The sequence below is a fragment of the Falco peregrinus genome, chromosome 14 (genome assembly GCF_023634155.1).
Source record: "Falco peregrinus isolate bFalPer1 chromosome 14, bFalPer1.pri, whole genome shotgun sequence".
Classification (NCBI taxonomy): Eukaryota; Metazoa; Chordata; class Aves; order Falconiformes; family Falconidae; genus Falco; species Falco peregrinus.
In genome coordinates, this window is record NC_073734.1 from 12,585,351 (window position 1) to 12,611,438 (window position 26,088).

The 26,088-nt window shown below is 39.9% G+C and overlaps 1 protein-coding gene and 1 long non-coding RNA gene across 5 annotated transcripts in view; one reads left to right on the forward strand and one right to left on the reverse strand.

Annotated features, from left to right (window-relative positions):
* CDH5 (cadherin 5) overlaps positions 1-13,438 on the forward strand; it is a 28,836-nt gene extending 15,398 nt beyond the window's left edge. For all 4 annotated transcript variants that reach the window (XM_027784415.2, XM_013298055.3, XM_027784419.2 and 1 more), the window contains 11 exons: positions 49-250; positions 2,509-2,797; positions 2,887-3,003; positions 3,755-3,919; positions 4,333-4,520; positions 6,306-6,559; positions 7,113-7,255; positions 8,044-8,168; positions 9,322-9,430; positions 9,720-9,965; positions 10,767-13,438. In XM_027784415.2, coding sequence (XP_027640216.1) covers positions 62-250; positions 2,509-2,797; positions 2,887-3,003; positions 3,755-3,919; positions 4,333-4,520; positions 6,306-6,559; positions 7,113-7,255; positions 8,044-8,168; positions 9,322-9,430; positions 9,720-9,965; positions 10,767-11,260 — 2,319 coding nt within the window. In that variant the 5' untranslated portion in view covers positions 49-61 and the 3' untranslated portion in view covers positions 11,261-13,438. The remainder of the gene's footprint in view (positions 1-48; positions 251-2,508; positions 2,798-2,886; positions 3,004-3,754; positions 3,920-4,332; positions 4,521-6,305; positions 6,560-7,112; positions 7,256-8,043; positions 8,169-9,321; positions 9,431-9,719; positions 9,966-10,766) is intronic.
* LOC129785638 (uncharacterized) overlaps positions 1-26,088 on the reverse strand; it is a 112,667-nt gene that overhangs the window by 11,220 nt on the left and 75,359 nt on the right. Inside the window, exon 4 of the long non-coding RNA XR_008749788.1 lies at positions 4,038-4,094. This is a non-coding gene — a long non-coding RNA (uncharacterized LOC129785638). The remainder of the gene's footprint in view (positions 1-4,037; positions 4,095-26,088) is intronic.

The following is a 26,088-nucleotide window of genomic DNA, read 5'->3' on the forward strand; positions in this document are numbered from 1 at the left end:
TTGATTCTGTTGTTATTTATAGTTTTAATATTTTATATTACTTTCTAGGCTACAGAAGAAGATGAACCACCTTATCCTACTTTTCTCATTGTTCTTGGCTCCAGCATTTGCTGACAAAGAAAGTCAGAAAACAAACCAAAACTTTTCTTCAAACAATGCCAGTCATAAACGACTGAAAAGAGACTGGATATGGAACCAAATGCATATCAAAGAAGAAATAGATACACCATTACCACACCATGTTGGCAAGGTAAATGGCAGTCTGTTAGCAATGAATAATTAGAAATGCAGACAGCAAATTAGTATCTTGAAAAATATTACTTGTTTGCAGTCTAGGCAGAATAGAATCTCATGTTAAAATCTCAAGAATATGGACCCAGGGTAAATCAAGAATAATGTCAAAGGGATTCTTACTCTTTTGAAGAATATAAATAAATTCTAGCGAATGGCAAGTATGGAGTATCCACAGTGCAGAAACAATTGCATTGCATGCAGGTGCACAGTTAGGAAGGAAGTCTGGCAGCTTATGTATGTCAATATTTTTCTGTAGCTCAAGATCCTTTCAAAAACCTAGGAGATCATCTGATAAAAACATATGCATTAAAAAACATACACCTTACAACTCTCAGCTTGGATACAAAAGTGTTATGTTTATGAATACTGTTACACAATTAAAAAATTTCTTGCACAAAGTGAAAGAAAATAACTTTTAAAAATAATAATGAGCATTGACCTGCTTGCAAACTCATTTTCTTCAGGGCAGCGCTCATAAAATCCTATGATTAACTGCATATCACCCAGACAAAGTTCTTCCAATCTAGTCTTTCAAATTGAACTACTTTGACATTTTTCAGATAAATGCAGTTGTACGTTTTCCTCCCATGTACAACAATCAGCATCTGTCAAGGCTGTCTCAGTAAAGTGAAACAGACCTTTCTGGATCAGTGCTGCTCACTGGCAGAAAGCACAAGAGAGAGAAAAGAGGCTATAGGGTACTCTCAGCTAACACAGGGTATCTCTGTTTCATTTCAGACCAATTCAGTAGCAGATTGAGGAGAATGCTTCTATTCCTCGAGCTGTCCTAAATAAGAGTAATTCACTTTGTACTGTGTGTGCTCTGTGGACTTTCAACAGTGGAATGCTTCTGATTGCTTTTGCAATGGCTGTGTTCAGTGCATTGCATTTGCAGGATTGAACACTTGATAAACCCTTTAAAAAAGGCCACAGCAGCAGCGTGGCAGAACTGAGTGACAGCTGCAGGAATATGCTGATACATTTTGATTTTATCTTTCACGACCTTGGATGCTTTCCTTTGTATGTTCATCCCCAGTTTTAGAAAAGGCAGTCTTGACAGTCTATACCTTTTACACTGAATAAGTAAATAAAAATTGAGAAAGAAGACACAGACTATACTATCTTTGAGACAAGGGTGAGGTATTTCTCATGTTATGCCTCCAGATCTGTAAACTGTTCTTCAGCAGCACCACAGCCAGAAGCATGATTAATTATGTGGAATGAGGGAAGAAAATTTTAATGACACATTTCAAAATAGAAAACAGTAAATGACAACTGCAGGATAAATCAAATCCTGAATACCAAACAGTTGCAATTTATGATAACATCAGTAACAAAAGACTAGAAATTCTTGATCAAACCCAGCAATTGTTGATAAATAGCTTGCTGAAATAAGAATGCTGACATAGCGCATGGAAAAATTGTGGTTTAAACCTTCTACAAGTGTCCTTAGATGGGTGAAGGTATAGAAAAGGAAGATTCATTAGATTATCTGCAGATTAAATAATGTGCAAAACCATTCGGGATTGGATTAAATTACATTTTAAAATTGATTGATGTTCTTTCCTTTTCCCAACCCTTTTTCATTGCATATAATCTTTAATTGTAAAACCTATGGGGTGGAAATTTAATCTTACTGTCATAGCATTAGCCTAAAGACTGACTGTCAAAAAACTGCATGTGACTCCACACAAGGAAGCTGTCAGCTCTGGCAGGAATTCTGCTAAATGCTAAGCAATAGAGACTGATGTTGAATAATGTCAGTAGCTGTGAACATAGATATGATTCTGTATTTCTGTGAAATCTAAGCAAAATCTCTGCTAAGTTCAGAAGGTTACTCGCCAACAAGAGTAGCTCAAATTGAATGTGGTAGTGTCTGCTATTTCATACATAATGAGGTTAATGATTTGTATGTGTTAACTGCATGAACAGTTTATGTCTTTAGGAAATGTGAGGTATGATCTAAAAAGAAATTGCTTCTTGATATATAAGCAAGCAAGCTTCAGTCTGGATGCAAGTTTCATCCTTTAACCCTGCATAGCTGTAGCTGCTGTGGTGCTGTTTGCTCAGTAATACTTCAGCTGACATCAAAAGTCTTGGTGGTTATCCTGGTTTCAAACTGAGTCTGAAGAAGTCCTGATTGTGTGTATCTTTCGTGTTGCATCTGGATGCCAAAGCCCACTTTTATCTCTTTGAAATATACTTTCCTTCTAGATCACATCAAGTGTAAGGAACAACAACGCTAAGTATATTATTGAAGGTGAATATGCCAACACTATATTTAAAGTGGAAGAAACCAGTGGTGATGTATATGCATTTGAGAGGCTAGACAGAGAAAAGAAAGCAGAGTATGAGCTGACAGCTCTCATTATTGACAGAAGAAACAACCAGTCACTGGAACCTCCATCTAAATTCATTATCAAGGTTTATGACATTAATGACAATGCCCCTGTGTTTGTACAAAAAGTATTCAATGGATCTGTCCCAGAAATGTCACCAGTAGGTACGTTATTCCATCACTCATTTCCCTTCATGTCTCTGATTAATAAACAGAATTTATACTAAATATGGTGTTTGAAAATCTTTTTGTAGGAACCTCAGTCACCAAAGTGACAGCTGTAGATGCTGATGACCCAACAGTTACTGGTCATGCCACAGTTACCTACCAAGTCATTAAAGGAGACGAATACTTCACAGTTGATGATTCTGGTAGGTCAGATACACAAGTGTCCTTACACTTTGTAGAAAACAGTTTTAAGGGTTTTCATTCTCACAAGAGGGATAATAATTCAAAATATAATTTTAACCATAATTTAGAAAATATTTTTCATTCACACTCACACAATGCCACTGTTCGCCTCTGGAAATGAAGTAATAAACTCGGGGTATCAGGTGCCATCAACTAAATGAGAAGATAAAAGGTCTTTTTTTTTTTCCCCACTGATTAAGAGACTGACTAGGAACCAATATATGTTCGTGTTTTCAGTTTAGCACAGATACCATTCCTTTGACCAAACATGAAAAGGAAATACATAAATTCTGAAGCAGCATTCAATAATCAGTAACTCAACCCTTTGCCTTCCTAAACTTTCTTGTTTAAATTTTGCCTACTTTTAAAAAGAATGTCAGTATCTCTTGTAACCTTACTACTCCTCTGGAGCAAAATAGCTCAGATAAAGAGGTGTTCAAACAAACTCCCTAGATGCTGTAATGACTAAGTTTAGGCATTGTTAGACTGCTTCTAAGCAGCAAAGTTCAGTTTAAAGGAAAGTATAGTACAATATCTTCCAAATATTTCATCGTGTAGAAAGACTTGTAACATTTCTAGCCTTAGAAAAATACCACTGTAAAAATGCTACTTAAAGCTGAATGTGTGGCGTAACACAAAAATTTGCTGTTAAAATTAAGAGATGTTAGACATGCTGCAAAATCTAATAATATTCAACATTATTTTTCAAAGGTGTGATTTCTACAACAAGGGCTGATTTAGACAGAGAGAATCAATCAACATATGAAATTATTGTTAAAGCAAAAGACGCTCCAGGGTCTTCTGGGGATTCAAGCACAGCTACAGTCATTATCACTTTAACCGACATCAATGACAACTTCCCAGTATTCAAACACCGTAAGTATCACGCAAGCACTGTAGTATTTGGAAACCAAGGGGTGACACAGCTATAATGAATTTATATCAGGGTTCATCACAATTCAAATCTTCTTAGAAGTGGACAAAAGAATCTTACATATTCAGAAGGTCTTCTGTATTTCAGCCCTAGCTACGCTTCCTGGGTGAAGCACACCTAGAGAAGAAAATAAAAAACAGTATTAATTTCATCACTTTGTACAAGATCTTGACAATTTTGAGAATTACTTATACATTTATAAAAAATACATCAAAGTTCTGTCTGCAGAGATATATAATGCTGAATTCTCAATGAAATATCTTTCTGTATGTCTATAAACTAAGAAGAAATTTTAACTAAGTTCTAATTTCCGTGTACTCACACTTCATGTCTTTTTTGTTGTGTTTTTTAACAGCATCGTTTCACTTTAAAGTTCCTGAAAACATTTCAGTCGGAGGAGAAGTTGGCAGAGTCAAAGTAGAAGATATTGATGAACCACAACATAGAAATACAAAATACAGTTTTGTCAGAGGAGATTACAGGGACACCTTTGAAATTGTAGCAAATCCATTTACAAATGAAGGAATCATTAGGCCAAAGAAGGTACTTCTCCCAGTAACAAAGATGATTATTTTGTTTTTCCATGTGTAACAAGAGTGTTTGATTCAGTTTGGGATTAGCAGCAGGAAAAAATGGAAATGCGTGGAAGTCAGCATGAAATACATCTATCCTGAAAACCCTGTTCTGTAAGCTCTGTGAGAAGAGCTGGTGATTCACTAGTTCATTTCAACTGCCAGTCCCAGGAAAACATAGAATTACTGCAGAGCGCAATGGGGATGTCAGATATTTAGGTTACACGCTTCAGGCTCCTCTCAAACTCCAGATATTTGGATGGTTCAAAGTGATTTTAAGAGCTGAACCAACTGACCAGGTCAAAGAATCTTTCCCTTCTACAGCCCATGTGAAACCAAAGTAGAAAATGTGAAGAACTTCACCTGACCACGCTTCTAAAAATGCTCTTTACAGTTTGGCACTTGCTCCAACCTGAGCCACAGCTCTCTTACTTTCCTCAGGGTGTTTTCAGAGGTTCCCCACTAATTCCTTGTAACTCTGTAAGACGGCCCAGACTCTCCAAAGCCTTTATTATGGTTTGCTCTTGTTTTTTTAATTCTCAAATCTACTTGATTTGTACCAAGGGACTTCCCTGCATTATGCAGAGCACTGCCAAGCCAAGAGTTCATTGGTTCATTGATTTCATTGACTTACAATAAAAAAAAAAAAAAAAAAAAAAAAAAAGAGGGAGAGCTATAAATCACCTCCTGTAATCCTCAGATTGACAGGAATGTGTTTTTCACTTCCAAATGTCTCTCTAACTGTTAACACTAGAAATGTCATTAAGAAGAGAAAACTTTAAGGAAAAAAAGTACCAAATATTCCAAGACCAGCAGTAAAGTCTTCAGTTGTGGTCACACTAGATGTAAGCAGCTTTCTTTCACCAAATTCAGCCTTTCCTCTGGTCTTTCCAGGACCTGAGGAATCCATTGCTTGCAACTTCTGCCCAGAGGAGAAGCAATAAGAGACCCCACAGATATACACACTGGTTGATTTGAAATCAGCTCATCTTTTAACATGCAGTGGGCAAAGTTCACCCCACTGTTTGTAACATGCTTTTGGCTATGCACATGTCATGATTTTAAATACGCAATCACGTGAGATAAAATTTCATCCGCTAGATAAGCACTATCACTTCCATTTGCAATGTCTATGTCTACTCAAAGAGAAAAACAGAAGTCACCACAATTAATTACTGTGTATTTCACGGTGCTTTTATAATCCCAGGCGATAGTGCAAAGGGACCCAAAATTTGAAATAAGCGATAGCTTGGGCATTTCTTAGTGCTCTGGCTCCTGGCCTTCCTTCCATTGTGTGACTCCTTTCACAATCTCAGTCAACGGGAAAAACAAGGAAGCGGATGCCAGTTATCATTAAATGCCCCGGCTATCAGTCAGTGCAGCTATGAAGTCTGCCTTCAACGACTTCAGAGCAGAAAGCCTAGCAAAGAGGAGAATATGGTCCCCAGCCTTTGAGAAAAAGGAACTAAACAAGTTTTAGTAGCTACAGAATTATAAAAAGAAAATTACTTAAACCAAGAAATACTTGCTGACCCTAGAATACTGGATGGATCTGTTCAAAACCAGTTGTTGTTCAAGTCACTCTGTGAAAGAGAAGTTCTGGTTGGAAATGCTTTCCCAAGATTGCTAAGATGCAATTTGGTAATATTTCCAAACTTGAATTAGAGCACAGAGCTTAAATTTGCATAGATAGCTAAGGCAAAGTTTACTTGGACATCTCCAAAGCAAGAATATCTGTGTTTGTCTTTTTTCCTAGCCCCTGGACTTCGAAAAAGTAGCAGAATATAGGTTTGACATTGAAGCAACAGATCCCACCGTTGATCTTCGCTATTTCAAAGCCGGTGGCTCTAGGAGCATATCGACAGTCACCATTGAAGTCACGGATGTTGATGAGCCTCCTGTCTTCACTAAACTACCATATGAATTCAAAGTAAGGGAAAATGATCCAGAAATAAAAACACTTGGTTCCGTTTGGGCACACGACCCTGACGCAGCTAAACGGAAGATCAGGTAACACGACATCAGCTTTAGTAACTATTTTAAAGTTGAGAGTTTGTTAATGATTCCAAGAATTTGACAAAGCACTGAGATTTTGGCCCTAATTTTTGGAATGTGCATGCCATTAAAAAAAAAAAAAATCCGATTTGATTTTTCCAGCACTGCAGCCATGGACATATATATATGGTAATCAACAAATACGAACACAAATTACATTTACCCATGTAATTACCACATAACCTTACAATAAAGCATTTGCACATTTACAGCAAAATACATAATCCTGGGTATCTTCATATGCTTATAATTTATTGTTACATTGTGTTAAAGCATGTGCTTTGGAAAGAACAGATTCTGAAACAGCAAAAGAATAATCTGGGAACTTTTCTGATGGATATATTTCGCTCTCACAGCTTGCACAATTTCAGGGAAATATGCTCAGGCCACCTGGTCAAGATATTAACGTAATTTGTCAAGAAATCTCTGACCTTCCACTACTAAGAACTAAAGTGAAATACAGTATTATCACCCTTGCATTGACATATTCTTTTTAAACAAAAAACAGATTTATTCGACGAAGAGCTAGTCCTAATGGAGACTATATTAGGGTATCTGATACTGGAATTATTCAACTTCCCAAGCCCCTGGACAGAGAATTCAGCTCCTCATACAACATCACTGTAGCAGCTCAGGAAATCCTTGAAGATGGTAAGTGCTATCCACTTCCCTATTCGGAAGAAATCAGTATACAGCTTTACAGCAGGACTAGCTTATCAAAAAGGAAAGCCACAACCTGACAGCCTGTTTCCACTAAGCTATGAATGAAAGGGGTGTTTGCAGGGTTTGCACAATAATCTTCCAAATCAAATGAGTACCTACAAATAGGCCAAATACGGTTTTAAGATTTGGGCCCTGGCTGTTATAAAAATGAATTCAGTTTGTTACAAGGAATAAAAAGAGCGTGAGGAGAGGAAGCAAGCTTGGGAAACAGGAACAAGCCTGTGGTTAGAGCAGAAACATCCCAGCCAACTGCACCCACTCATACAGGTACAAAATCACGCTCCCACCCCGCCGCCCAGGCAGCACGGCCGCACAGGCATCCCCGCACAGCTTCGCTCCGGTTCAGGAAGCAGGGCCGGCCTTTCCTGGAGGGTGACAGATATTTAATAATATCGATGTGGCCTGTTCTGTGTCTGGTGCCTTAGTGCCAGAGAATGATGCTGGATCTCATAGCCACACAAGGTGATGAATCGGGAAGCCATAAGCAATTGTCATTTTCTTCCTCACAGATCATTGATGATTTAGCCGAATAGGAGAGGTTTTAGGAAAATATCTGAATCTGTCAAAGGAAACGTTTTAATTAATGATGGAGCTAGAAACTCACCGTATTCATCATGCAGGAGGCACAGAGGTACACACAAACAGTGGAAAGGCAGGACTAGACAGCACTGAGATTCCAGACATCTCAGAGACCTGTACTACTGTTGTCATTGCAGGCCGTCTTTCTGACAGAGAATCACATGCCCAAGTTCACGTAATAGTTACTGATGAAAATGACAATGCTCCAGAACTTGTTTATCCTGAGGAACCCAGAGTGTGTGAAAACGCTGCACCAGGAAAGGTGAGACAGGAGGCAGTTTTTCCCCTTAAATCTGTATTACCTGCTTGCAAGCTCAAGGGAAAGATGTCTTTTAATAAAAGTTAGTCTCAGCTTTCATACCTAAGCACTTAACCATACCACTGATTTCCACAACATCAGTGGTCAGAAATCTCTCTTCAGGACTTTACACTCTTGGAATATTGAGTTTTATCTGCTTACACACTTGGGCTGCACAGTTCCTTGCCCTACAGGCTTTTAAATACATACACGCATCAGCAATTGAACTGTGAAATACAGTCAAGCCTTGCAGAGCAAAAATTAGCAATTCAGTTTTATCACACAAATGTTCATGTGATACTGAGAATAAAACCACTTCAAAATACTAAGAGAAAGACTGCTGTATGTAACACCACTGCAGTGTTGGATAGCTCTTTGAGGAACCTGTGCCAGTGGAAGGTGTCCCTGCCCATGGCAGGGGGGTTGGAACTAGATGGTCTTTACGGTCCCTTCCAACCCAACCCATTCCATGACTGCATGACTCATCAGTGTGCAAGTATCTGCATGCACAAATGGTGTGAGACATTTGGCCTCAGACACAAGTATTTAGCCCATACATGTAATGTTTGTTTAATTAAGAGACTTTGTCACAGACTGGACTCTGATGGAATCTGTTAGAACACACAAGGTGTTATTTCACCTTTAATTTAATTTTTGTAATACCCTTGGGCCATAATCATACACATTTTTATATTTTATACATCTACCCCACTTGATTTTTTCCAAGACAAGCATGTCCTTCAAGAGTGGCAGTCTCAACAACATTCAATGAATAAGTCATACTTCTAAGTTGAACACTTTAGAAGAATCCATCTTAGGCATTTAAATGAGCCATATGCCTTTGAGGGGAAGACTTTTTTTGTGCTTTAGTTACACAAGATTTCCTCTTTTGTTTCCCACCTGTGAATGAAGGGGCAAGACTGCTCTTTGTGAAGACCTACAAGGAAATTACTTGCCTTGAAAGAACTTGAAGAGGAGCACCACAAGATATCTTTGTCCTGCCCTTTACTGAAGGGCTATACAGGATACACAGCCCAGCTCTAACTTAAATACTCTAAGCTGTTTTATCACTGGAGGCAATGTATGCTGAAAATTATGACCTCTTCCATCTTTGCAGGTCGTCATCAGGATTTCAGCTACTGACAAAGATGAAATATCACCTAGAGGTTTCTTCAAATACTCCCTGGCCACAGAAGATAGCAACTTCTCCTTGATTGAGAACTACGGTACCGTATCCCTGCAATGCATTTTCTCAGTTAGTCTAAGTGAGACACTAGGACACAGGGAAGAAAAGCTGTGGCAATGACCTATGATTGGTCTAGCTGAGCTAAGTAACAATTTATTTTTAAAGGTTTAACTTACTGAGGGGAAAAATGTTGTTTGTTGCCACCCAAGTTTCACTGGGTTTGCTAAGGGCTGTCTCTGTCTGAGGGGAAGATGTACCAACTGACTGATAATCTATAAGGAAAATCTGGTAGAGATTATCACTTAATTAGATGTCATTACTTCTTCCAGATAACACAGCTAATATCACTGTCAAATATGGACAGTTTAATCGTGAACTTGCCAAAATCCACTACCTGCCTGTCATCATCTCAGACAATGGTGATCCTGAGCTCAGCAGCACAAATACACTTGTCATCAGTGTCTGCAAGTGTAATGAAAAAGGCAACTTCACTTTTTGTGAGGAAAGAGCTAAACAAGTTGGAGTTAGTATACAAGCACTGGTGGCAATTTTTATCTGTATCTTCACAATCATTGGTAAGTATTTGACTTCTGTAGTGTTCTCTGACTTAAAACGTGGGGATTTTGTTTTGTTTTTTCTTAACTGAGATCTACAAAAGCTTTGTGGATATAAAATGGTCACGAAAGCAGAAATACTGTAATTATTGGACTCATCTCACTTTTCTTTCTATTTGGCCTGTTAGCATACTTTCAGCTACAAAGCTGTTCATTCTATTGGAACGGCTGAGACACTGGAAAGGCTAATGCACGTTTGCATAATATACTAGATTTACTGTTACTAGGCTCACATGCAGCTATAAAACAGGAAATTTGTGCTGGAACAACAATAGGATTCCTGTTTCCAAAGGCTGAACTAGTCTAGAAACCCTTTAAACAGTATAATGAATGTATATACATAAAAAAATCTGTAACCAATCAGCAGATCAGTATCTATTTGCTGTATTTGGAATCTGTCAGAGAAGGGGCAACATTTTTTCTTGTCTAAGAAGAGGCCTCCTTTGCAGTTACCACATAAGTGGCATTTGACGCCTGGCACTAAAAGATTTAGTTCAAGGCAGTAGTTGATTCAATGACCTTGTGACACTACGCATTTGTTCTTGTGATTCCAGCTCAAGAGTCAGTTGTACAATTCCTGTACAGACTGAACTCCTTCGAGAACATAAAAATCCTACAGCTAAACTATTGTTTAATAAATGTTTAAAAAAAAATCACTCCAGAAAAAAAAGTCAATTCAGACTGTGTTACATATCTTAAATGCAATTTGTTTGACTTCCTTGCTTCTCTATTTACACACGCTCATCTAAGTTTTCTTTGCAGTGATCACATTGTTAATTCTTCTAAGAAAGAGACACAAGAAGGATTTGAGCAGTCTTGGGAGGAATGTGGCAGAGATTCATGAGCAGCTTGTCACTTATGATGAAGAAGGTGGTGGTGAAATGGATACCACCAGCTATGATGTGTCTGTACTCAACTCCGTCCGCAAGAATGGTATAAAGCCAGAAGCAGTTCCCTCTCCATATGCACAAGTCCAAAAGCCTCCTGGAAATATACCTTCTGCCGCTGGAGAAATGGAAATGATGATTGAAGTTAAGAAGGATGAAGCCGACAATGACAGGGATTTGCTGCCATATGACACACTTCACATTTATGGCTATGAAGGTGCCGAGTCCATTGCAGAATCTCTCAGTTCTTTGGAATCAGGCTCCTCAGACTCAGATATTGATTATGACTTTCTAAATGACTGGGGACCCAGGTTTAAAATGTTAGCCGAGCTGTATGGATCAGAGCCAGATGAAGATTTTGTGTATTAAGTTCAATTTAGCCATGAATTTTCTCCCTCCCCCTACAGACAGACATCAAGAGACTGCCAATGGCCAAAGAAGAACTCGCCGCTGTTCACTCAAGCCATACTAGGATTTCAAACAGACATGAAAAAAAAAAACCCAAAACCAAACCTGACAGCAGTAGAGTTAAAAACAAACACACAGATCACATATATTGACTTCCCCAGCACTGCTATCCTTGCCAACATTCAGTTCTTTCCCCAAAACTGCTGCTCGAGGACCTGCTTGAGTCTTCTAGGAAACAACTCCTCTCCCTATCCAGATAGACACTTCTCCTTAAAAAGTGGTTTTGTCCCCAGTTTCTCCTTCATTCCTCTCCTCCTGTACTGTTTTCATCAACATGCATTCAAGGTCACCATCCACTGGAAGAGAGAGGTGTGGTGGTGTTGGGAAGGAATGTTTTTAATAACCTCCTGCATCTCCAGCCAGCTGGTTTGCCTGGCCCTCTTGTAACATCTTTATTGGTATTCCACTCTTTACACATACTCAGCAGACGAGAGGTGGAACACATGGTCTATCAATTAATATTAGAAATTATTCCATCACTTTCAAAAAGAGACACGATTTATCCTTTCCAATCTATTAATTATTCTTGCTTTATAGTCTTCTACTACATATATGAGTTGCTAAAGATAAAATTAGACAGGATTTTTAGATGCACAATCTGGTTTCATCTGTCATTTTTAACAGCCTGATAATGATTTCAGGCACCTTTCTGGCATGCTAGAATTTGCTCTAGCTAGCAGAAAAAATTGCTTTTTTCTTTCTGTAAATAGGATCTCAGTGTTACTCAATGAAACATATCCTGCAGAGCAGGAAATGTGCAGATCAGGGGAATGTTAAGACTCCAATACTGTAAATCTCTCTAGATGGAAACATAGGTCTCTAGATTTCTAAAGAGGCTGAATAGGGTTTTTTATTCAATGTTATTAAAGCAACTGTAATTTTTCAGGGACAAAAAGATGAAGGGCCTCATTACTGTGAAACTGTTTTGACTTTTTCCTAAGCAGGTACTGTAAAACGGGTATTTTCCACCTAGGAAAATATTGTAGACTTCCAAACCAGAATGCTACACACCCACACATTTGTCTGCATAAAAGACACGCAAATGTAAGTAAGGTTTTGGAGCTGCAACTACTATGTCCCTGGTAAGCGTGTGTTTAGTTTTTCGCCTGATGAAGAGCTACAGAATGAACAGAATGAAACTTCCCATGCAGGAAATTACCCAGCCAAATACATTTTGTAAAAAGTGGGTCTCTTAGGACAATGGCGTGTCTCTGGCTTCTGGCAATGCAGATTCCCATTGCCCTCAAGAGGAACAGAGCCTTACCACACAGATACTCAATTTGCAGAATCTGTGCTGGAGCTGTATGTATTAGTTTAGCTGATCTGATTATTTAAATTTGGTAGCTAACCAAATAACACTAAATCCTTTTTTTTCCTAAACCAGTGTAGTGGAACCTCACAAATTTGCTTTTCACTTATTCATGTCATCTCTAATTTACACTCCTTTCCCCCAAAATGCTTTCTTGGCAGGAAACTACAATGCATTATAATATGGGCTCACATTAGTCCTCAGTACTGTAAAAAGTTGTCTGATACAGTACGTAGCTGGACCCTAACGCCTATCATCATCAACAATGCTATCACTCAAAATTTCAAATATGAACTAAAGGAAAACTAAGCAGAATTCTGTCCATCAGTCCAATCAGTTTGGGATCACAGCCTTTATAAAAGACATACCTTTTGGGATGACAGCCTTGGTTTTATTTTTAATGTGTTCATTCTCTTCTGTGTTGCTTAATCCAGTCAATAGTGTATGCTATTGTGGTTCCACATGTTAGTATATTATAAAAAATGCTAACTAATAATACTTACAGTTTAAGGTTTTCATCAGTAACTAAGGTATTGCCTATCAACAGCTAAAGTTAGTTATGAAATTATTTAGTTCAGTAAGTAAAGTACTTTGGTAAGCATCATACAGATAGTATTAACTGTAATTGCTATTTTTAAGCCTGTTTTATAAAGCTGTTTTAAGGAACACTGTATCAATTTCCACTGTATAAAGATGTTTGCACTGGATAGTTTCTTTTTATATTCTTGGACTGTATTTTTTTTTTTACTACATAAAAGCCAGTATCTCAAGTTTGGATTTTCTGTGCATTAATGAGCTTCACACAGAAGACAATACCAGGCTTTGTACCACAGTGAACTCAACCATAAAGATACTGGTACCTACACTCTAAACACACTCGGACTAGACATATATTCACCAAAGGACTTTCTGTAAAAGAAGTTTTCTTCCACTCCTTGGAAAACTGTCAGTAAATCTCCTGGGGTAAGAAAAAAAAAAAAAAGCTCTAACAGTGAAGTCTGGTTTCAGCAGCTGGTAAGGTTGAACCCTCTCACTTTGGAGGACTCGTGTATGCCAGTGCTACAGGATGCACTCAATTTCCGAGCAGATGTTTGGTATTTTAGCAGCCAGGCATCCAGGAGTGATTTTGAACCACCATGTTTACTGAGATCCTGCCCTTTTTTCCTACTGGAAAGTACTCCTCTTAAATGGTAAACGACACACTGCAAAACAGAAAGTACTAACACCCTGGGTCAGTGCATACACCCTTACCACTGTTACCTCAATGAGAAAAAAGGATGACACTCCCAGCACCACCACCCCAGCCCCCAGCCTGCTATCTTCCTCTTCTCTGATCTGCTGCTACAGTCAAATGCAAGCAGGATTACCCTGTAGCACAGAGAAAGTTCCAGCTTTCTCACAGTCCAGGATTTAGATAGGACATGACAGAAAAGTACAGACCAGTGGCAGAAAACAAAAAGACCTCTACATTTGCAGCTTTAGATAGCACAGTTCCTTACCACTGCCTTTTCTCTACTAGCAATGATTACCCCAATATATCCCCAAGATTATTCCAGCACTTTAAAAAAATCACATCAATTTTCCCCAGATATAGTACTTAGAATTTACAAAGTCTGGAATAAAGCAAAAAAGTTCAGTTCCTTCTCTGCTAATTGCCATGAGCAAACTCCAGATCAAACACACTTTAGTAGAAGCTGTATTAAAAACACAATAGATGTGCTAATTATGTTATAATGAAATGCATTTTTCCATAGAAAGAATTTGATTAAACAGCTACTTGCAACTTGTAGCAGAGATTCTCATAAAGGTTTTCATTATTCATTTAATTAATATGCATTTTAATCTCTTATCCCTAAAAATATATCATAAATTATTTTATTACATTCAGACATAGAAGTTCCTGCTATTTAATAAAGGTTTTTTTACTCCCACCTCGTTAGAAATTTTTATGAAATAATGACTTGTGATCAGAATCCTTGATAGGTATCAAAGCAGCAATGAAAAGCTGTTTGAATATTAACACCTGGCACACTGCCATGCTTCCCAGATAGGTCAGGTGAGCTAAGGTCCCCTTATCAAAACAAATTTCCAATGTTCAGAGAAAGAAAGAACATTCATATTAGGTATTATCTGATTACAGTCCAGTACTACTGATACACCATCTGGAAGAATTTAACAACAAATACCATGAAAACAGAATAATTAGTTATAAAAGGAAAAAAAATTTTTTTTCTAGTTCTTGTTCTTCAGTCAGTGGGTTCTTCCCTTTTCTCCCATCAGTGACAAAGGCTTAGAATGCCCGCAGAAAGGACAACCCAACCTGGCAATCAGACTTGCTGAAGCACAGGTACTGTCATCCAGCCAGGACCAACTGTAGTGAGCAAGTCATGTAAAGCCACACTCGTTTTTTTGGAGCTTAGAGTTCAGATCCACATGTATATATTTTAAATGGTTTCACTCCTATGCATATGTCACATGCAGGAGAAATGCTCAGGGTGGTAGTAAACATGTAGATCACTATCCTATTTGGCTAGAAATAATAGATATACTTCCTTCCATTATATTTCAGGTAGGGCTAGGACAGAAAAAAGAAAAATGGCCATCTTTCCTCATCTATTCTCCCTCCCTACTTTTTTAAAATAAATGTTTCAATTTCAAGTTTGAAAGAGTAAGAAATAAAACTATAAAACTCTTGTGTTTTTACCTTCATGCTTCCTGGAATGAAAGAAATCATCAAGGTGATATCCTTCCCATTTAAGAAGTTATCACAATTTTACTTTAGCACAAGTCATCAAGCCTTACCAGAAACTGAGTAGCTCTGATCAGATCAAAGTGCTTGATTTAGCCTAAATCTAGTCCATAGAAAAAGCATGACAGAAAACAAAACAGCAAAGACACCCTTTTAGACTGCATCAGGAAAAGGAAAAGAAAACAAACCAGCAAAACTCTTTTTTGAGCAATAAAAACCCACAGATCTTTGCTGACCTCTCTCAGTTTCCTGACTTTGTTCCTGCCTGGCCTCAAAGAAACAGGAAAAACAGCATTTCCTTCCACTTATCCCCAGCAAGGGGTTGTCCCACCTGCTTTCCCACAAGACTTTTTTAATTCATCCTAGTTAACCCCTTCATCAATGCCCCAATCAATCACAAATCTCTGCAATTCTTTCATTCCCCATTAAAAAGGAACCCCTACTCGAAAGCCAGTGCTCTGAGTAAAGTTACTGAAACAAGCAGAACAAAGCAAGGCAGAATCCACCAGGAAAACACCTCCAAAAAATAGACCAAATAAGGTTTTTCAGAAAGTCAGTAACAGCTGGGCTGCAAATGGTCCAAGGAGCTCTACTGGCAGCCTCGGTAGAGCTCAAGGCCTCACCTGCAGTGCCTTCTACCAGCCAGTACATTCTCAAATGGAAAGGTTCAGAAGGAGACGTCATGTAGCCATCTGCTGCTCTGACCCACAGAAAACCTCCTGCATTGCAGATATTTCTTGGGACAATGTCTAGCCACTAGAAACGACTTTTATGCAACTTGGGCAGTACAGAGAAAACAGACTGAAATGTGAGTCCATATTCCATCATTTTAAAACGCCTTTTCTGAACAACTGTCCATGTTTTCCTGTCCCCATTTAAAAAGTAAACCTGAAGAACACAAAAATGCCAAAAAAACTGAAAAGGACCTGAAGCACCAGAATTTTGGCTGCCACACTTACTGCACACGATATGCCCCCCCACCACAGATGTCTAAAATGCACGCTAGTGCAACAGCGGAAAATCACAAGCGAATGTAGCACGAGTCAGTGCTGTCAGTAGTGTGCCATTTCATAAACTGTACCAAGGAAAAACCGGTAGCAGCGGCTGCCATGGCCGGGAGCGGCCGCCCGGTGGCACCCGATGGCAGCGCTCGGCGGGGACGGCGCCGGCCGCGCCCCGGCTCCCAGCCACGCACCCGGCTTCGCGGCCGGCCGGCCGCTCGGGTCTGCGCTCTGCCAGCTCGCGAGAACGTCTTACTCGTGGGCAATAACATTCCTAATTCCAGAAAGTTAATTCAATCAGTTTGATGCTTTAACGCTGCCTTCACAAAATTTCTCAGGCTTTTCCAGAAGCCAGAGAGGCTACAAAGCCTGAATTTAGAAAGGAAAAAATGGTTCCTTGTTCAGGCAGGAGTTTTGAAGGGCATAGAGGGCAAGGCAATAATTTTGGGGAAAGGATGCAAGCTCCAGATGTCTCCTTTATTTAAAGGTCAGTCCAGATCACCCTGCTTGGGGCATGTTTGTCTGTTTGCCAGGATTCAAATACTAAGTCCTGACAGTTTTTCATATGACATTGAAATCTGGTTTTGATGATAGATGTTGTCCAACCCCACATCTTTAGAATACTTTTCCTTCCAAACCAAACTGCAACTACTGATCAGGATTTTCTCAAGCAATACCAAATAATTTTTATTTTCAGTGACTTTTGTAAAACTTGGGGTTTACCTTGAATATATACATATTTGCCGAAAATACACATATTTGTGTATGAATCCATGCATTACCCACTAGTCATTATTTGTTCATTATTTTTATATTACGACCATGCAGCAAACCCTTTCCAAGCAGCCAAACAAGCAAACCAGTAAAAAAAAGTACCAGGAACCTTTCAATGACCACCTAAAAATTGAAAGTATTCGCAGAAATCACTTGTCACACAATTACAGATTAATGGCTTCATGAAAGGCAGAGACTCCTTGAAGTGGATTTAATTCAGTATTTGTAATCAGTAATGTAATCAGCCTTCATCATCTCTCCTACTCCTCCTCCTCTAGAAAGACTACTGTAACTCTGCTGATCTACCAGCTCTGCAGATCTCAGTGTGCCATATGGTAGGAGAGGCAGGCTCTGTCTTCAGGACTCAAAACAATGGTGTCTGCAGATCTTCAGGATGAACTCAAGCTGGTCAGCCACAAAAAGAACAGAGGCAAACACCTACACCAGTTTAAAATCTGGTTATAGTATTTTACTGGGCTAAGGTTATAATAAAGGTTTATAGCAGAGTAAGTGATTGTGCACACTGACAATCCGCTGTGACTCCCACAGCCATCTTCAGGAGCTGCTTCTCAGTCCACTGCCTCTCCTGGTCACTCCTTTCCCAGTCGTACTCCAGCCTCACTCTCTTCCTCCCTCTCTGCACAGCGGCAGCTGTGATGTCCCCCCTGTTCTGCAAAAAGCCTGGTGCTCCTTGTTCAATGTCAGCCCTAACACCACATACAAGCTGTGCTGGCCTACACCAACACCACACCGATGGAGAGCCTCAGCAGTCAGCCTTGCTTAGGAACAGGCAGAATGACCCAGCTGAAACGCACAGACCTCTTTGAGCACCCATACCACTGGTATGGGCAGCACTATCACAAAGGACTTGGCAGAAACCACCATCTAGTCCCACCGCAATTACCCCTTAATTACTTCTTTCCCATGCTACAGACTGAGCTCTCCCATCCATGTCATACTCGGATTTCCCAAACAATGTTCTGCCTGATCCTCTGCCATTGCCAACAACGGTTTGCAGCACACTCACAGCAGGAGGGTTGGGAGGGCAGCACTCCCACTGCATGCCCTACCCTACCACCCCTCCCCTTGAATGCCTAGTGACTTTGCAAAACTTTGCATAAGAATATGCCAAAAACCAGCTCCTGGATTGCAAATAAATCTTGCTAGGATGAGGAGAGAGGAGAAGAGAAACAGCACTATTTGAATTTGTAGGTCAAAAACAGGAGAGAAAACTAAAGTTATTTCTTCCTCTGATCCAAAAAGTTATGTTACATACAAGCAGCAAATTCTCTGTAAGCAGAGACTAGCCTGAGGGACATGCAGCAGCAGCTGAGCCACCTCAGCCTGCTCAGCTCATACATCTGTTCCCCTGACACACATGGGGTCCCATCCTGCCGCCATCTGCTCCTCTTTCCTCCCACAGATGCCAAGTACAACACAGCCAGCAACCAGGGCTCTGCAAGCAAACCACACACTGACCGCAGGTCCCACCCTGCCAGGCCTCCTTCTCCTTTAGAGAACCACAGCACATTTCGCCAATACGTGCAGCTGACAGTAGCTTAGGATTTCTTCCGAAAACTGCGGTCCTGGCAGATTGCCAAGCAGAACTGACAACCTGAAGCCTCCACCCAGGTCAGCAGGTCCTGCACTGCTTGCAGCCAGCCTTGCTTGCACAGCCTTGAATGTCAGTGCAGTCGCCACTGTGATTTACCCATGCCTTGGGGTACAGCAGAGTAGGTGGCTTCCTGGTTGAGGAATTACTGTTTGAACAGGAGGGAAGATGGACAGAGATTACAGAAGTATGTAACACAGCTGGGCAGACTACAAAGCTCTCCTCGAATCACTCAGTTGGGCAAGAGCCATGCACATGGATACTGGAACTTCCCAAACAAAATTGCTAACTACTCCAGCTTTGGGTGTCTGACAATTTCCCTGGAGTATTTTGCCATTGCAAACATAGGGGGCAAGCAGAAATAAGCCGTGTGCTGCTCTCCTGACAGTACTGTGCTTGAGAATGACATGAGCTCTGCAACTGCAGCCAGGTAAGGATCCAGAGCAGCAAAACCCACAGCCTTTGTGACCAATACAGCCCAGATAGAGGGCAGAAACACACAATGGCCGTGCCCGGTTTTGCCACCTTCTAGTACTCAACAGCAACTGCCAGCAGAAGCAGATGTCAAGGCTAGCAGGGATCCACTGCGAAAGTCAACCGTGCAAAAGAGCTGGCATCAAGAAAGCTAGCAGAGGGCCAGACACAGGGCAGTCAGAAATACCAGGCAGCAGAGCTACATCTCACACTGACAAAAAATCATTCTCGTTCTGCTGTTTTGGCAATGACCACTAGTCACCTGACTGAGTAATCACATCTTGAACACACACAGATCTGTCTCTCAGTACCTGCATGGACCTGGCAAAACCTCTTATCAAGCCAGGCAGCGCAATCGCTTTGAGTAAGTGAAAAGCATAATAAGCCTTACTGAAGAGACGTAAAAAAAAGTGTTAGAATATAGGCAGCTTCCTCTTCTTTCTTTAGAAAAAGAGCTTCGAGCTTGCCAGAAAAATTAAGTAATTCTCTTCAATCCTAGTAAAATAATCTCCACAATTAACTACTTACCATAAATAGATGATTAAGCATCAACCCTAATTAGAATGGAGTTTCTTAAATTTTTGTGCAACATCTGGATTTTTGGGGATGTTGATGCAAGTACTTGGCAAGCAGACAAGGCATCTATGAGAACAGCTGTGTATAATCCATCTGTTGTCACATATATCACTTCTGAGTGAACTGGAAGCATCACACAGCCTTCCAAGAGAAGAATATCTGACAGAACATTAAATGGTCACCAAACAGACCTGTGCAAAGCTGACTGCCTTTGATGTAGAAATAGTTCAGGAGGAAATGTGTTACATAAATAATATGCACCAATAAAGCCTATTTGCAAGAACAGAATTCTGGGCTCATATCCTAGCTGTGACACAGACTTCCCTTTTCATCTCAGGTACGTCATGTAGGCCGAGATTTTTGCTTTTACACATCAAGTGTTCAAAGTGGAACTCCCTTCTGAAAGGTTATCTGGCCATTGTCCTCCCCTTCATGTGCCATGGCAACCACACATACACACTTCCCACCATCATCTCAAGGGTTAGTTAATATGCATAAAAGCATTCTGAATAAGTAACATTCTCTAATGCTTACGCATCTTAAGGATGAAAGCTTTAGTACTATTCATTATTTTACAGCAACTTCCAGGCACAAGAGATTTTTGCAAAAGATCTACAAAGACCTATAATTAAAACACCCTCCTCTGCACATATTTACAGCTCTGCATGATGTATACGGTACTATTCCCATTGCAATTAACAGAGAACCTGTAGCATAAGGCATAAGCAGGACCTGCATTTCATAGGTCACTGTGAGCAAGAGTGATGGGTAACACAGTTAATATGAGGGAGAGTTAGAAAAAGGTAGTCACATACACATCTGGAAGTTAAAATTACCATGTTGGGGGTTTAAAATCCATGGCATAGCCACAAAGAGTATTTACTGCATGCAGAAAACACTGGTGAGAAATAAAGCACGGATTTTAATTTTATGAGATGCTAAATGTATGACCAACATACCTCACGTGGCTCCATATGGGATGGAAAAAGACTTACAAGGACTCCGGTTTCAGTGCCTTTTCATTACTTCAATTCTTCCTCTAAGAAACATGTTTATTTTAGCCATTCATACTACTTACATCAGACCTTTATTGCAGCTGCCCAAATTACCCCATTTTAGACCACAACAAATAATCAGCACTCAGCTGTTTTTCTTGCATAGCTCTAAGATTAGCTTTTTTAATTTCTACCCACCTCTGATATTTTTAATCACCAGGTTCATAGGCTCTCTGGTTCAAATCCTTTACAGGATGTTTACAGGAAAAGACTCATGAAACACACTCATCTCTAGTTAATCTTTCCTTTGACCATGGAGAGCTCATCCTAGGACAGTTCTGAAGACCCCAAAGAACAGCTGAACAGTTGGACAAGCTTTCATTTCCATGACAGCAGTTGTTTGGGCTATCCAAGGAATCAGCCTTGGAAGCATTCACATGTAGAATTTAAACTTAAGAGATGACACACTTCAGAAGTGGCTAAACTGGACTCCAGTTAGGTAGAGAATGAAAACTAACTTGTACAACTAAGGTTCTACACTTTATGTGTTTATGCAGTGCATTTTATTTTGATGCTTCTCAAAGGTGCCTAGAATTGCATCATTATAAACAGGACCTACCTCTAGTCATTACTGAAGTGATAGGAGCCATGGCTGCATAAGCTACTAAGAAGAGTCACTGCAACATGTCCTTCATGTGTGGTAACACAGGCACTATATGTTACAGGGTACTAGTCTCAGAGACTTGCTTACAGCAGGCAGTATTAAAAAGGCAATGTCTCAAAACTCTTCTTTTTTGCTAGGAAAGGAGAAGCCTTCACACACCAATATCCATATGAAGCCCAGTAATGAGCAAATTTTTGTCCAGAATTGCTACAGACTTTAGTTTAAGTCTCTGGACTTACAGCTAGCAAAAACCCTGAATGAACATTATACTTTACTTATTAATGTCGATAAGGTATTGATAGCAATTAATATCAATATTAATCCCAAAGGAGATGGGAGAGACTGAACTCCATCATAGCTAAGCTGATAGCACCGAGTTCCCAAAGGAAAACTGAACTTTACATCCACAGGCTCTCAGAAGCAGCCCAAAACGCTAAGTACCTTCAATAGCCCAGGAAAGCATCCTTGTATTCACATGCTGCGTATAACAGTATGGTTAAGTGCTGCCTTTAGAAGCTAAAAGCTTCCTGAGGCGTCCTTGCTTTCTGAAAAAAAGACAGGACATTCCTAAAGAGGATGCCCGCCTGAGTAGTTGTTAAGCACCCAGAGTGTGCAGAACTTGAAGTTTACTAAGTCTCTTTCCTCTCCTCACTGCAATGAACTAGCAATCTTCTTTAGGTCTCTTATCAGATGAAGTATTTTGAATGCAGATCCAAACTTCTGCCCACCTACATGTGCTAATGGACATTCAGTGGCTCCTGGATCCTCTTAAACCTGAGAGATTTTCTAATGCCGCATATGGCGAGAAAGGGACTGGCACTGATTATATTCCTCCTCAAGCAGAGAAGATGAAATAGGAATCAGACTGTGACTGTCAGTCCACTGTCACTTTCCTGCCCTCTTCTGAGCACTGCACAACTACTTCATCATGCAGGGATAAGGCTCTTACTGAAGACAAACGCTGTGATTTCCCTATACCCTCTTGTTCAGCTGCCCGTTTCCCCACAGGCAGGACAGCCTGCAGAGAGCCAGCACTGTCCGTAGAACTGCGGAACACATATATTGCTCTAAGCACCTCTGATCTGAACAAGGGTCCACCACGATAAGAGCAGTTTCACATTATCATCTTTGGACAAAGGTTAAATCACAGCACGGTATATTGCAAGCACCAAATAAAGATTTGAAAGCTGGGTTATAGGACCCTGAAGATATGTTTATCATAGAAATGCTGGCGGAAGCTTAATTACAGCGGTACTACTATATGCTGCTCTGCTAGGCAAGCTATTTAAGTCCTTTCAATAATGTTTTGCTGTAATGGGAACAGTTCAAGCTGCAACAGCAAGTCTGTGACATAGAAAACATTATAGCGGTTGATCTTATTCCTTCCAGTGCACTCATTTTAATAGGGTTTTTTTGCTGCTCCACCTACCAGCTGCCCTTATCTCAAGAGCACAATTGCCTTTTTTCTGCCATTTCCACTTGGTTAGGATTTTCAGATTCAGCTTAGAGGAACTTCACTCAAACTAAAATAAGTATATCTTTCACGTATCTCATTTGAGGAAACCAAAGGGTTCTTATTGAATGCTGAGGATGTGACTGCACTGCACCCAAGTCACTCTTTTCTACAGGTAATACAGCTGCAATACTTACCCTACCAAGAAGCCTGAGAAAATTAAATACCACCTGGGTATTTCTACAGAAGTAGCCAAAGGAAGGAATAAGACAGTATGAGTGGGGGTCACCTTGATATACCTTTTCCCCAGCCCTGACATCAGATAGCATGATGCCAAAAAAGGAATGAGGCATCTCCTCTTAGAACACAGTTTGGACTTGCTCAGCCTCAAGTTTATTTTCCTTTCACCTTACTTTCCCAAAATAGGAACTGTTCCCTCCCTCCATGCTTCCACACACATTTCTCCTCCCTTACACCCCCACCTTTTCCAAACAAGATCCTAAGCCCATCTTCTTGTCACATCTTTACCCACCCAAACAATCCTCTCACCCACACTTCCCTGCATCTTTACAAATAATACCATGAGGTTCCTATCTGCTTTGTTTTTCTACAATTCTACTTCATGTCATCTAAATCAAGAAAAAGACACTCTCTGCAACTGAAGACAGGGCAATGGAGCCTACAGGCAAATCAAGCCCACTTGACTGTGGGCTACGTAACATTCACAAATGCCAGTGACAGCAGTACCTACTGTAAAAGAGGGCATCATAGCACAAATGTGACCTGTAAAGAGCAGATCAATTCAGTGCCAATCAGCTTGAAGGTTCAGATTGACTCATCTTCAACAGCAAGACATGATCTAAGCCCATTTGTATACAAACATTATTATCAATTGTCTGCCATTTATCCTCAGCCTGTAATACCATGTCTAAATATTAATACATTTAGCTTAATCCCATCTCTAGCTACAGCTTCCCTAGGATTCTGACTTTTCTTATGAGTAATCCTCTTTTTCATGTAACAGCCTAATGATCTGTCAAAAAATGGTATATTATTTGCTCAAGTAATTGCTTGTTTTTTAATAAAGCATTCTAAAACATAGGTAATGACTGTAGGCCTATATTTCTCTAAGGAATAAATAAGATTGGATCAACTGAATTTTTCTTAACTTAGCAAAATAGAGTAAAAACACATTATTCATATGACAGCTTTATATCATCTTGTCTCTTGTTACATCCTTTTTTTTGCATTAGCAATTAACTCAATTCAATGGCAGGAAGATAATTTCCATAAACTGATCACTTCAATAAGAATTTCTAAGTGAATTAACCAGGCTTGGCTGCCTTTACACAATAAAACTTGAAATATTAAATGTCAGACATAAAGGTATACTTTTACTGTACCTTGTGTTAAGCTTCTAAAGTCACATGCAAGCCCACATAAATACTAGCAGGGACATGCCCGGTTTCCCTATCTCTTCTGCCCATTTCACCCATGCAGGTTACAAGATCTTCCAGGGAAGCACCATGCAGTTCCCAAATCCAAGTTTATACATAGCCTGCCCAAGAGCCGCTTTAGGATAGGGGACTCTGTAAATAAACCTCTTCACAGCAACACTAACCCATTTCCATCAACAAAAGGAATGCTCTCTACTCTCCCTCACCTTGGAGCTCCTGCCTCACAGGCCTACATCTGCAGTAATTTAAAATGCAGCTGGATACTGGTTTCTAGTAAGTGCACGGATCTACATCAAGTCCCTCACATGGGGCAACTGAGGGGAAAGGAAAGAAAGAGCATGTACAAAAAAAAGCCACTAAGTGGGTGGGACACATGTTCATTTTGTTGTCAGTTCACATTGTCAGAAACAAAATGATTTTGAAAGTAATAGAAAATCAGTGTAATAACACTGTCCTCCACATGGCTTTGAAATCCATTTATTGGAGCCCCACTGGTAAAGCACATATGTAATTACAGCTGAAGCTGTATGTAGCTCCAGACTAAACACCATCATGAGGCAGTGTATTAAATAATGCATTTCCCTAGCGCTTTTTACTGAATATGTGATCATTTCATACGTTAAATTTATTGTTTTGATAATACACTCTAGTAACTTCACAGCCAATGTGCATACAGGTTTTGAAGATGGCACTGAGGCAGGAAGTATCTGCACCCTGAGAAGTGATCACCAATACATAAAAATTTCACCATGTTTCAGCCACACTCTCCATGCTTCACCTGGGGCTTAAACTACATCCCAAAGAACTACAGTTTGAGGGAAACAGGGGCATTGATGCTCCACCAACACCACAGGCTCACTGACTCTACAAGAGGTTTCCCCACTGGACTCTGGGCCACAACCATGTTGTGCCACACGTGCTTACCTCTCACATGGATGCGGAAGAGTGAGCAAGCAACAACTATGGTCACTCTGCTATCATAGTCACTGCAAGGATTTTATCTCAACACATATAAAACATACACAAGGGCTTACTATCTTTTTCTAGAGTGCTCTAACTCTTTTCATACCTTTCTTCTTTCTCAAAAACAGCCTCTATATATTCACTGATTATTTTTTTTTCATTTTGACTTGACTACCAAGCCCCATCACTGAATTTTTTATCAATATTTTCCATGCCAGATGCACACGTGTGTCAGCTGGCATTGGCTTTCATGTTGTCAAAATAATAGTAAATCCACAAAAGGCGGCAGTTAAGAGTGGTGATACCAGCTATTTTCTGGACAGTTACCACAGGAATATCTTTGTCCATTTAATTTGACATTTCAGAGCAGAGTGGAGATGTGCTTTCATTGTAAAATGTGGTCACTGGAACCTGGCTAGTTAAATTGACACTGCACACTCTGTATTTATACCTTCTCTGTTATTACTATTTGTTGTATTTACAAGACAAGAAATGCATTTGCCTATTCAGGACAGCAAACACATCTGGAACTTCAAAATCCACACCTTCTCTTTCCTTCTTAAACTTTGGGAGTTTACAACCAATCTTTCTGGTGGGACAATCTGCTACAATTGCTCCTTAGCTATTATCTCAAAATATGGTAGCAGAGATCATACAGAATCATTTATATATATATATATGTATCAATAAGTAAATCTTTTC